General features: G+C 39.1%; 1 protein-coding gene across 1 annotated transcript in view; it reads right to left on the bottom strand.

Moving 5' to 3' along the window:
- Positions 1 to 11,011, bottom strand: part of KDM2A (lysine demethylase 2A) — an 85,067-nt gene extending 74,056 nt beyond the window's left edge. The window contains 2 exon segments of the mRNA XM_058689797.1: positions 6,728 to 6,876; positions 10,963 to 11,011. Coding sequence (XP_058545780.1) covers positions 6,728 to 6,876; positions 10,963 to 10,996 — 183 coding nt within the window. The 5' untranslated portion in view covers positions 10,997 to 11,011.
- Between the last annotated feature and the right edge of the window lie 1,687 nt (positions 11,012 to 12,698).

Below are 12,698 nucleotides of genomic sequence, written 5' to 3'. Positions count from 1 at the left end.
CATAGGCTGAAGGAAAACTTTAGGATTTCAAAGTAATGATTCACTAGACCACAATGAGGTTATAGAGATTATAGCAGGCAGGTATAATCAAAAGTAAAAGGACAATATGAGTACTGAAAATGGAGTTTAATATCTGAAAAAAGGCACATTTATATCCTACTACTTTAGGAAATTATAGAAAATACAAGAATAGACAAATATACATGTCATTAGCCCTGCATGTAATGCCCTCAAACATCATGTAGCTCTGGAAAACCTCCACTTATTAGAGAATGAGAAAGAAAAAAAAAAACAAGTAACATCTTAACATTACTATGAAAATAGTCTGGACTTTGCAGACCCCTATAAAAGAATCCTGACTATATACCACACTTTGCGAACCACTGTTCCACACCAATCATCTTTATTTATTTAAAAAAAAATTTTTTTTAATGTTTATTTATTTTTGAGACAGAGACAGAATGCAAGTGGATTAGGGGCAGAGAAGAGGGAGACACAGAATCCGAAGCAGGCTCCAGGCTCTGAGCTGGCAGCGCAGAGCCTGACGCAGGGCTTGAACTCACAAGCTCTGAGATCATGACCTGAGCTGAGGTCAGACACTCAACTGACTGAGCCACCCAGGCGCCCCCACACCAATCATCTTTAAACCGTGAGTTATAAAAATCGATTTAAGTCATATATGCATTTTTGAAAAATGAAAAGACAGAATGAAACGGAAAAGATCAGAAAACGTAGTACACTTCCATTTCCTGAAACTTCTATTAGTTACATATATCTAGTATGCAAAGTACTAGGTGGTAACAGAATATATTTCCTACTGCAGGTCAAAAACTGTGAAAACACTGTACAACAACATAATTTCCAATTCTGCCAAAGCAAAGGCCATACAAATAACCTACAATCTGTAGACTAAAAACTGAGAACTTATGATAAGCTACACATTCTCCAACATGAAGGCAATTAAAGGTTTCAGATGGATAAAACTTCTACAGACTGAAGAAAGTCACAGTTCACCTTACCATATCATGCTACAGTCATCGCTAAAGCCTTTCCTACTACCTTCTCTTCCACAGTCAATTCAGGGAAAAAGGAAGGCAAGAGAGGTTATCCAAACTCCATCAGCCACAAATAAAGGTGCTCTTGAGCTCTTGCTCTTAATCAGAGGGTTTACTTCCTTCACAGCAAACGGGCCAAAAATCACTTTCCTACTGGCATTATGGTTACTGCTCTTATCCTGACTCTATAGGATTTCTTGGGTCAAAACTGCAGCATTCAGACAATGATTCAAGTTGCAGATCTCTCTTGGTATCCTGACAAAGGCAGGCCTGCATCTGGTGAACTGCAACAAATGGAAACAGCACATAGTGAAAGGCAGAGCCAGTCTACCAACAGCTGAAGCTCCACCCACAGCCTGGGCACAATCCAGGACACCCAGAGGTCTCAATGGTTTCCCTGAGAAACTACAAAGACAAACTCTACTGAAGGCAGTGGGTGAGATATAAAATCACTGCCTCTTCCTCTTTACCAGAAATATACTATAGAATTTTGTTTCAGAAAGTTTCTCTCCCAACTAGTCCAAACAGACCAATAAGAAGAAGCTTGATGAAAATTATAATGGCACATACTTTTTAAAAATTGTGGTAACATGTATAAAACATAAGATTTATCTTTTTAACTGTTTTTGAGCATGTAGTTCAATGGCATTAAGTCCATTCACATTGTTAGGTAACCATCACACTATCTCCAGAACTTTTGCATCATCTCATACTGAAACTCTGTACTTACTGGCATATACTTTTGCAATGATATAATTTTCTGTTATCAACATACCCTAAGATGCAAATGCATCCCTCTCCAAGGATAGACCCAATCCCACTACTGTCTTGAAACCTAGAGGGGAAAAAGGCAAATTCTGTGAGAGTAGAAATCTCTCTTTTTACGGTTGTCTCTTCAGAACCTAGTACATGCCTGACAAATATAGATTCAAATATTCATTTGTTATATGGTTAAAGTATGACCACACAAATTACTTACTAATTGCAAAGGGAAAAAAAAAAAAAAACCTTTATAATGGAAAGATCGGTTAGTTACCACTTTAACCAATCTTTTTTTTTCTTCAAATTTTTATTTAAAGTCTGGTTAGTTAACATATAGTGTAACAGTGGTTTCAGGAGTAGAAAGGAGATTTTTTTAATTTTTTATTTTTTTTATTTTTTTTCAACGTTTTTTATTTTATTTTTGGGACAGAGAGAGACAGAGCATGAACGGGGGAGGGTCAGAGAGAGAGGGAGACACAGAATCTGAAGCAGGCTCCAGGCTCTGAGCCGTCAGCCCAGAGCCCGACGCGGGGCTCGAACTCACGGACCGCGAGATCGTGACCTGGCAGAAGTCGGACGCTTAACCGACTGCGCCACCCAGGCGCCCGAAAGGAGATTTTTTTAAAGCAATCTCTACACCCAAGGTGGGGTTCCAATTCATGACCACAAAATCAAGAGTCGCATACTCTACCAATTGAGCCACCCAAGCACCCTACCTTAATCAATCTTAACCATCACTACCAGTGGGACACTCTAATACTGGGTACCTCCCGACTTGATACAATTTGAAGTGTTCTGTCACCTAGGTAGCATTCTTGCCAAAATGTTTAATGTGAATCTAATCCTCTAGACCCAAGTTCCAGTTTACAAGGAATACATTTTAGGAAAACAAACTATACAATGAAGAAACAAATTCATTTACATTTTTTTCCCCAGGTTTATGGAGACAGTGCAAGTGGGGGAAGGGCAGAGAAAGAGGGAGAGAGAGAATCCCAAGCAGATTCCAAGAGGAAACCAGAGATCATGACCTGAGCTGAAACCAAGAGTCGGATGCTTAACCAACTGAGACACCGAGGAGCCCCCAGACAAATTCATTTTAAATGATAATGTCACTCATACAAGCATAGTCAACCGATCTTTGACAAAGGACCAAAGACAATTTAACATTTCAATGTGGAAAAAAAATCTTTTCAGAAACTTTTCCTGGAACAACTAGATATACATATCCTTCCCCCAAATACAAATACTGACCTTATACAACATTACACAAAAACTCAAAATGGATCAGAGACTAAAAGGTAAAACACACAACTATAAAACTTCTAGAAGATAAAGCTTAGGTACATCGGATTTGGCAACAAGTTTCTAGCTACAACAACAAAACCACAATTCCCAGGGCACCTGGGTGGCTCAGTTTGGTTAAGCGCCCAACTTCAGCTCAGGTCATGATCTCAGAGCTCGTGGGTTCGAGCCCCACATCAGGCTCTGTGCTGACAGCTCAGAGCCTAGAGCCTGTTTTAGATTCTGCGTCTCCCCCTTTCTCTCTCTGTCCCTCCCCTGCTTGCTCTCTGTCTCTCTCAAAAATAAGAAACATTAAAAAAATAATAATAAAAAAATAACTGCTCTGCATGAGACACGGTTAAGAGAATGAAAAGATAAGCCACAACCAGAAAAAAAAAATCTGCAAAAGGAAGTGAAAACTCATGTCCACACAAAAACCTGCACACAAATGTTTACAGCAGTTTTACTTATAATTGACACAATGTGGAAGCAACCAAGATGTTCTTCAGTAAGTAAATGGATAAACAAGCTGTGACACATCCAAATAATGGAATACTATTCAGCACTAAAAAGAAATGAGCTATTATGTCATGAAAAGGCACGGAAGAAACTTAAAATGCATATTACTAAGTGAAAGAAGCCAATCTGAGAAAGCTATATACATACCATATGATTCCATCTATATGACATTTTTGGAAAAGGCAAAACTATAAACAGTAGAAGGGTAAGTGGTTGCCAGGGGATATGGAGAGGAAGAGATAAGTAGGCAGGGCACAGATTTTCAAGAATCAGAATGAAAACTATTCTGTGTAATACTGTAATGGTGGATACATATCATTATACATCTGCCAAAATCCATACAGTGTATAACACCCAAAGTGAACCCTAATGTAAACTATAGGCTTTGGGACTAATGTCATTGTAGGTTCATTAAGTGTTAATAAATATAACACTTAATGTGTGTGATTCTGATAGAGGAGGAAGCTATGTGCACATAGCAGGGCAGGAGGTATATGAGAACTCTGTACCTTCCGCTTAATTTTACTGCGAATCTAAAACAGCTCTAAAAAATAGCCTGTTTTTTAAAAATGTATGTCCATAAAAAACCTGCAAACATTTATAGGAGTTTTATTCATAACTGCCAAAACTTGGAAGCAACCAAGATGTCCTTCGGTACGTAAATGGATAAACAAACTGTGGTGGTACAGCTATACAATGAAATATTATTCAGCAATAAAAAGAAATGAATTCTCAAGACACAGAAACATGGAGCAACCTTAAATGCATATTACTAAGTGAAAGAGGCCAGCCTGGAAAGGCTACATACTGTATTTGGATTCCAGCTATATGACATGCTAGAAAGGCAAAACTACAGAGAGAATAAAAATATCTCTAGCTGCTGGTGTGAGGGGGAGAGGAAAACAGAGAAAGGAAGGGATAAATAAATGGAGCATAATAGAATTTTAGGGCAGTGAAACTATCCTGTATGATACTTTTATGGCAAATACATAACCATATACATTTGTCAAAACCCAAAGAATTATAAACACAAAGAGCGAACTCTAATGTAAACTATGGGCTTTGGGTGATAATACCGTGTCAGTGTAGGTTCATCGTAACAAATGTACCACATTAATGCAAGATGTTAACAGGAGAAACTGGGGGGCAGAGAAGGGGTATGTGGGAATTCTACTTCCTGCTCAATTTTTCTGCAATCTAAAACTGCTTCAAAAATAAAGCCTAATTTATTAGGGGCACCTGGATGGCTCAGTTGGTTTAGCATCTGACTCTTGGTATGGGTGCAGGTTGTGACCTCGCAGTTGTGAGATTGAGCCCTGGGGCTCAGCATGGAGCCTGCTTGGGATTCTCTCTCTCCCTCTCTCTGTCTCTCCCCTGCTTGCTCTTTCTCTCAAAATAAATAAATAAATGTTAAAAAAAAATAAAGTCTTATTAGTTAAACACACACACACACACACACACACACACACACACACACAGGGTGGCTGGGTGGCTCAGTCAGTTGGGCATCTGACTCTTGATCTCAGCTCAGATCATGATCTTATGGTTTGTGGGATTGATCCCCGAGTCGGGCTCTGTGCTGACAACATGTGGAACTTGCTTGGGATTCTCTCCCTCTTTCTGCCCCTCCCCCACGTGCTCTCTTTCTAAACAAATAAACAAACTTAAAAATAATCAATGTCACAAAAACAAAAAGATAGATAGACTGTTCAGAGTCATCAAACTTTTACTATAAAGGGCCAGAGAGAAAATATTTTAAGCTTTGTGGGACATATGGTCTCTATCACAACTACTCAACTCTGCCACTGAAGCATGAAAGCAGCCATAGACAACACACAAATGAATAAGCATGGCTTATTTATGGACACTGAAATTTGAATTTCATATAGTTTTCATATGTCATGATATACTATTCTTTTGATTTTTTTTCCAACCATTTAAAAATGTTAAAACCAAAGAACTAAAAACAGGTATCTAAACAAATACTTATACACAGATGCCCATGGCAGCACTATTCAAAATAGCCAAAAGGTAGAAACAATGCCAAAGTCCATCAACAGATGAATGGATAAACAAAAAGTGATATACCTTTATCAAAGCGGATTATTACTCAGTCATAAAAAGGAATGAAATACTGATACACACTACAATGTGAACAAACCTTAAAAACATGCTAAGTGGAAGAAGCGAAACATAAAAGGTTACATGTTGTGATTCCATCTCTATGAAACATCCAAAATAGGTTAATCCAGAGACAGAAAGGCAACTAGTACTTAGCAGAAGCTGCAGGGAAAGAAAATGGGGAGACCGCTTAATGGTAAAAGGTTTCTTTTTTGGGTGCTTAAAATGTCTTGGAACTAGAAAGACATGATGGTTACACAACATATTGAATATACTAAATGCCAATGAATAGTGCACATTAAAATGGCTGATGGTTACTTTTATGTTAGGTGAACTTTACCATAAGTTTTTTTTCAATGATACAGAAAAAAATGTAAAAGCTATTTTTGTCTGGTAAACTGTACAAAAACAGGTGGCTAGTAAGACTTGGCACATGGATTGTCAGGTGCTGACCTCTACTCTACGTGAAAAGAGACTAAAGAGTCATAACTAAACGCAATGCATAAACCTGGACTAAATCCAGAATTGAAAAAAGTCAGAAAAAAGGCTATGCAGAATATTTGGGGAAAAGTTAACATTGGATACCGTGGAATTACTGTAATTTTCTTTAAGTAAGACAATATATTAGTGGTAAGGTCATTTCTTATTCCTAGGAGAGGTGTGCTGAAATATTTAGGGATAACATCATGATATGCAAACTACTTTCAAATAATTCCACTCCAAAAAATACATGTAGAACTAAAGAAACGTGGCGATTTTTTTTTAAACAACTGGGGACTCTGAAGGATATATAAATGTTCATTGTATTTCTCTTTTAACTTTCCTGTATTAGAACTTTTTCAAAATAAAAATGTTTGGGGGGAAATGTATTTTATGAATATAGAAAACTGGCTTGAGACTGCCCAATATGAAGTCTGACAATATGTTAAGATTAATGTTCCATATTCCTTGGGAATAGGGCTTATTACAAGCTGGGCTGAGGACTATACCTGGTTCCAGGATTCTTTTCTGGGACCGAAAAGCATCACTCTTCCAAGGACAGGCTTAATCAGGTAGGAAGACTGGTAGGACCCGGGCCTTCTGATGGGTATAAGGCCCATGGGTATAAGATGCACCATGATCACTAGAATAGGAATTCCTGGAAAATAACACATACGTGCATGCACATAACACAAAACACACACAATTTGACACTGTAAGCCTATATTCCCACTGATTTAGATAAAACTAAATTTAAATTCTCCTCCTAGGCAGAGGCATGGGTTAAATGAACGATGAGTATTAAGAAGGGCACTTGTGATGACTACCAGGTGTTGTTGTATGCAAGTGTTGAATCACTAACTTCTACTCCTAAAACCAGTATTACACTGTATGTTTGGTGTTATTTATTTTAGAAAGAGAGCACCCTGGGGAAGGTGGGGAGAGGGGCAGAGGGAGAGAATCTTAAGCAGGCTCCATGTTCAGTGCAGAGTCTGACGCCGGTCTCAATCCCATGACCCTGAGATCATGACCTGAGCCAAAATCAAGAGTCAGATAGAGTTGGACACTCAACAAACTAAGCCACCCAGGCACCCCTACACTGTATGTTAACTACTAACTGGAATTTAAATTTTTTTTTTCACCGTTTTTTATTTATTTTTGGGACAGAGAGAGACAGAGCATGAACGGGGGAGGGGCAGAGAGAGAGGGAGACGCAGAATCTGAAGCAGGCTCCAGGCTCTGAGCTGTCGGCACAGAGCCCGACGCGGAGCTTGAACCCAAGAACCATGAGATCATGACCTGAGCCGAAGTTGGATGCTTATTTATTGGATGTTTATTTATTCTTGAGACAGAGAGCGTGAACAGGGGAGGGACAGAGAGAGAGGGAGACACAGAATCTGAAACAGGCTCCAGGCTCCGAGCCATCAGCCCAGAGCCTGACGCGGGGCTCGAACTCACGGACCGCAAGATCGTGACCTGGCTGAAGTCGGACGCTTAACCGACTGCGCCACCCAGGCGCCCCCTAACTGGAATTTAAATAAAAACTTGAAAAAAAAAAATTTCCCCCAAAGGGGAAAAATATCTGACTATACAAGTTAAATGACCCCTGAAGCATTTTTATGGAACTAAAATCACATAACATCTCTAGAACCACCCATATGAAATTTTACAGCAAGAAAAAAATTACTTATCCCTAATGCAGGTTGTTGTAGACCAGCAGAGCCCAAAAGAAACATAATGTCAGCTACATGTACAACTTTTTCTAGTAGCTGTATTTAAAAAAAAAAATTTTTTTTTTTTAACGTTTATTTATTTTTGAGACAGAGCATGAACGGGGGAGGGGCAGAGAGAGAGGGAGACACAGAATCCGAAACAGGCTCCAGGCTCTGAGCTGTCAGCACAGAGCCCGATGCGGGGCTCGAACTCACGGACCGTGAGATCATGACCCGAGCTGAAGTCGGACGCTTAACCGACCAAGCCACCCAGGCGCCCCAAGTAGCTGTATTTTTTAAAGGTGATATTAATTTGTAATGTTTTTTTAATGCTTTATTTATTTTTGAGAGAGAGAGAGAGAGACAGAGTATGAGCAGGGGAGGGGCAGAAAGAGAGGGGACAGAATCGGAAGCAGGCTCCAGGCACTGAGCTGTCAGCACAGAGCCCAAAGCGGGGCTCGAACTCACAAACTGTGAGGTCATGACCTGAGCTGAAGTTGGATGCTTAACCGACTGAGCCACCCAGGCAGCCCAAAGGTGATATTAATTTTAATATGTTTTATTTAAACCATTCAATCTATTCATATGTAATACATAATAGCATTTCAATATGTTATCATTATGAAAAAATTACAGGGATAATTTACATTCTTTTCCCATACTAAGTCTTCAAAATTCAGTGTGTATTTTATACTCTCGTCTCAATTTAGATGAGTCACATTTCATATGCTCAACAGCCACATGTGACCAGTGGCTTACTACACTGGACAGGACGATCTAACTCTTGGAAAAAGCAACAAAAGCAAAGCTTGGAAAATGAGCTACCAATAAAGTGATTAGTATATGTATATGAATCTCCCAAGGCAACATAGGCTGGAGATGTTCTATATTTTCATATGATAATCAGGTGAACAACAACTATTTATCAAGGTATGACTTTCAAACTAACTTCAATCCCTACTCTGGTATCCCGCATGACACCCTACAAACAAAAAAAGTTATCACATCTCTATTCTGGGCAAAAGGAACTTTGCTACACCACATCACACACATACCGGGATGGGAGTTCTTTTCTTTGACCTCATTGCCAGGTTCAGTCTAAGATGAGAGTGAAAGAAGAGGAGCCGAGTCTTTTGCTCCGCTCTCCACCATCACTCTCCCAAAGTGATTAGAAATAACACCACTCTAAACTGGTATTTTCCTTCGTCCACTAACCCCTCTCCACATAATTCTGTCCAACTTACCTCTAATTCTCCACAGAAGAGAGATCATGTCAAATCCATATTCTCCAACTCTTAGATCCCTGCTCCCAAATTAACTATAGCCTCTTCCTCTTGACCTTCCCTTACTTAAAAAGAAAATTCTGTCCGAACAAGTGGCTTTAGGAGAATGAGTAACATCACTTCAAGATCAATCTCCTTCCCTAAGTGGGCTGGAATCTACTTCCCAATGTGTACGTACTGCTCACAAAAATGCCACAGGTCACTACAAAAATAATTTAAGTATACTTGAGGATCAGTGATATGAAAAGAATAGCTTCAATTACACTTTCCTATCATCCTCCCCCAAACGCTTTCCTTGCCCCCAAAGAAAGTGGCAACATTTTCCCATTTTTGAGAAAAGGAAAACTTTTTTTTTTTTTTAATTTTTTTTTTCAACGTTTTTTATTTATTTTTGGGACAGAGAGAGACAGAGCATGAACGGGGGAGGGGCAGAGAGAGAGGGAGACACAGAGTCGGAAACAGGCTCCCGGCTCCGAGCCATCAGCCCAGAGCCTGACGCGGGGCTCGAACTCACGGACCGCGAGATCGTGACCTGGCTGAAGTCGGACGCTTAACCGACTGCGCCACCCAGGCGCCCCAAGGAAAACTTTTTTACTTGTCAGACTAACAAACAATATCTTTGACTCATAGTTGTGGAATTTAAGATAAGCTGAAAGACAGTAAATTTCCTAAGTTCTGACCTATATTTATTGGCTGGAAAAGCAAATGTATATTTTTGAGCTAAATGGCTTAAGCTATGTTTATTTCTTCTGGCTTCTTCCCCTTGACTAAACCTTTCGAGGGTTATAAAGAATTCTACAATTTGGCTCAAGATCAGACACTATGTAACAAATTGTTGAATTTTGCTATCATTTTCTTACTGAGTCTATAAAAATACATATTCTAATAACCAGAAATTGTAAATATTTTCAAAATTACTAAATCACTATCTTTTTAATTCTTGACCTATGAAGTTTAGAAACTGTGTGTAAAGAAAAAGACATGGAAGGATACATGAAGTGATAAAATAGTTACTTCTGGGGAAGGGATTGGGGCTAGAGAGTTAAAGGGCCTCTTTAACCTTCTCTGTAAAACTCGGGCCTCTGTCCGTTAAGTATCCGACTTTCGCTCAGGTCATGATCTCACGGTTTGTGAGTTCGAGCCCTGCATCAGGTTCTGTGCTGACCGCTCAGATCCTGGAGCCTGCTTAGGATTCTGTGTCTCCCTCTCTCTGTCCCCTCCCCCGCTCGAGCACGCACGCACGCATACTCTCTTTCTCAAAAATAAACATTAAAAAAAAACCTTATCTGTACAACTTTAATTTTATGCAATAATGCATTCATATTTTATTTGCATAATTAAAAACCAGTCAGATTTGAAATATGTAGAACTAGTTCATTATATAACTTAGTTTTAAAAATTATAATGTATACCATTTATTAAAAGTTCATTGTTCACAAAGCAGTCTACAGTCGTTATCCCATTAAATCCTCAAACAACCGTAAAAAGGTATCATTATTGCCCCCCCACCCCCATTTAGAAATGAGTAAACTGAGACTCAGAGAGGTTAAGAAGTATCCTGTTTAAGGTCACACAAATGCTGGGACCCAGAAGGAACTCCAAAACGACACTAAAGCATACCATAGGGAACTTAACACACTGGTTATATATAGTCCTGCTAAAGGAATATTGAGTTAATTCAGGAATAAAGAGAAAACACTTTTTAGCTTTTGCCCTTAAAGAGCTCCAAAAGAAAATCTGCTTATTTACCTGTCTGCCTCAATAAAGGAAGCAGTAGGAACATCCGTGTTTGATTGGCTTTTTGAAAAGCTGAATAGGGCTGTGGCATCCTGAACCTATTGAAAGTTTTAAGAGATTTAAGTAGAACTGTAGTACTGAGTTAGGTACCTACCACAGGCCCATACCTCAGCTCTTTTGGTTTATTCTAGGTGAAGTACAATAGACAATTTCAGCGGATTGCACTTTATGGCATGGATTATTTGTTTCTAATAAAGGGAAAAAAATCTATGATTTGAGTTCACCTACCAAAATACCCCATCATTTTCTTTAATGACAGTGACAGCAACAAGTACTTACACCAAGTATTATGATCTAGTAAAGACTCTACATTAATCAATCAAAATGTATGTATCAAGTCGATTTACATCACCACTATTTCAGCCAGAAGTCTTACTGTAAGAATGTCTAATGTAATGGAATTACTCAGTCTCTGGGTAAGCCCTTGATCCCTGAAATTCTCTTTCCTTCTTACTTTAATAAGTTTTAGCTAGGTTCAATGACTCCTGAAATCCAGGGAAAGGCCTATCTTTTTAACCTGACCTTTCCTAAGATGGCACAAGAGATATGGTTAAGCCTGGATGAAATACACACAAGGCTTATTTCTACTCTCATACACCAAATCTTTCATAACAGCATTGTTTTTAAGTTGATTACATACTGTAGACTCACATGGCAGACACTTTCATAAATTTTAGTTCTGTTTCAACTTCCATCTTGCATTGCGTTTCTGGCTGTTTTTACCTGGCTCAGGAAATCTTTACTGTCAGTGCCACAAATTAACTTTAGACCTCAGCCAGGTTATCAAGGAGTTTCAATCATTAACATGATCCCAAATGAGACCAGAAAGCTAGTACCTTTGAGAACTTTTATAAAACACTTATCCTCCGATTAAGGAATACATAGATAAAACCCACTAAAGTGATAGGGAAAACATGGCATTATAGTTTGTAACCAATAATAAACTGAAAGCTTTCTATAGCAAATGAGTAAGTAAGTAAATAAATAAATAAATGTAAATGGTTACTTTCCTTCCAGTTTTGGTACTGCTCGTTTTGTATTTAGTAGCATCGGTTCATACTATACATGCTGTTTCAAGTTCCTTTCCCAAACTCTATTCCCCATTCTATCATCTTTCCTTACAAATGATTGACCTCATGACTTACTTTACAAAGAACATCAAAACTTAAAAGCCAACAATTATAGCTTTCCTCCCCCACCATGTGGGGACAACCGCACCCTCTTTCGTCTTGCCCCCAACATTAAGATACCTTCTCACTGGGTCTCAGGAAATTCAGTCCGATGTCAAGACAACTAAGTTCTATATTGTGCTTTTCCGGTCTTCCTTTCTAAGATTATTATTTCTTTGGCTCTCTTCCCTCACCAGTTCAAGACTCACCGTTTCCAGAGAAGCCATTACTTAATCCTGATTCCCGAATTCCTGTCACCACAGTCCACCCAGTAACCATAGGTAGAACTCTTTTTTCTTTGCCACTACATCTAGACCAACCGAGCAGAGCTCAAATTCTACCTTCTCGTGAGTTTCTGCAACTGAGTGCTAGATTTTGCTTACTGATAAAAATTTAAAAAGAAAGCCAGGGCACCTGGGTGGCTTAGTCGGTTGAGGGTCTGACTTTGGCCCAGCTCATGATCTCGCGGTTCGGGAGTTCGAGCCCCATGTCAGGCTCTGTGCTGACAGATCAGACTGG

This window comes from Neofelis nebulosa, chromosome 10 (genome assembly GCF_028018385.1).
Source record: "Neofelis nebulosa isolate mNeoNeb1 chromosome 10, mNeoNeb1.pri, whole genome shotgun sequence".
Lineage (NCBI taxonomy): Eukaryota > Metazoa > Chordata > Mammalia > Carnivora > Felidae > Neofelis > Neofelis nebulosa.
The sequence above is the reverse complement of the archived record's forward strand: the minus strand, read 5'-3'. Positions and strand labels throughout refer to the sequence as shown.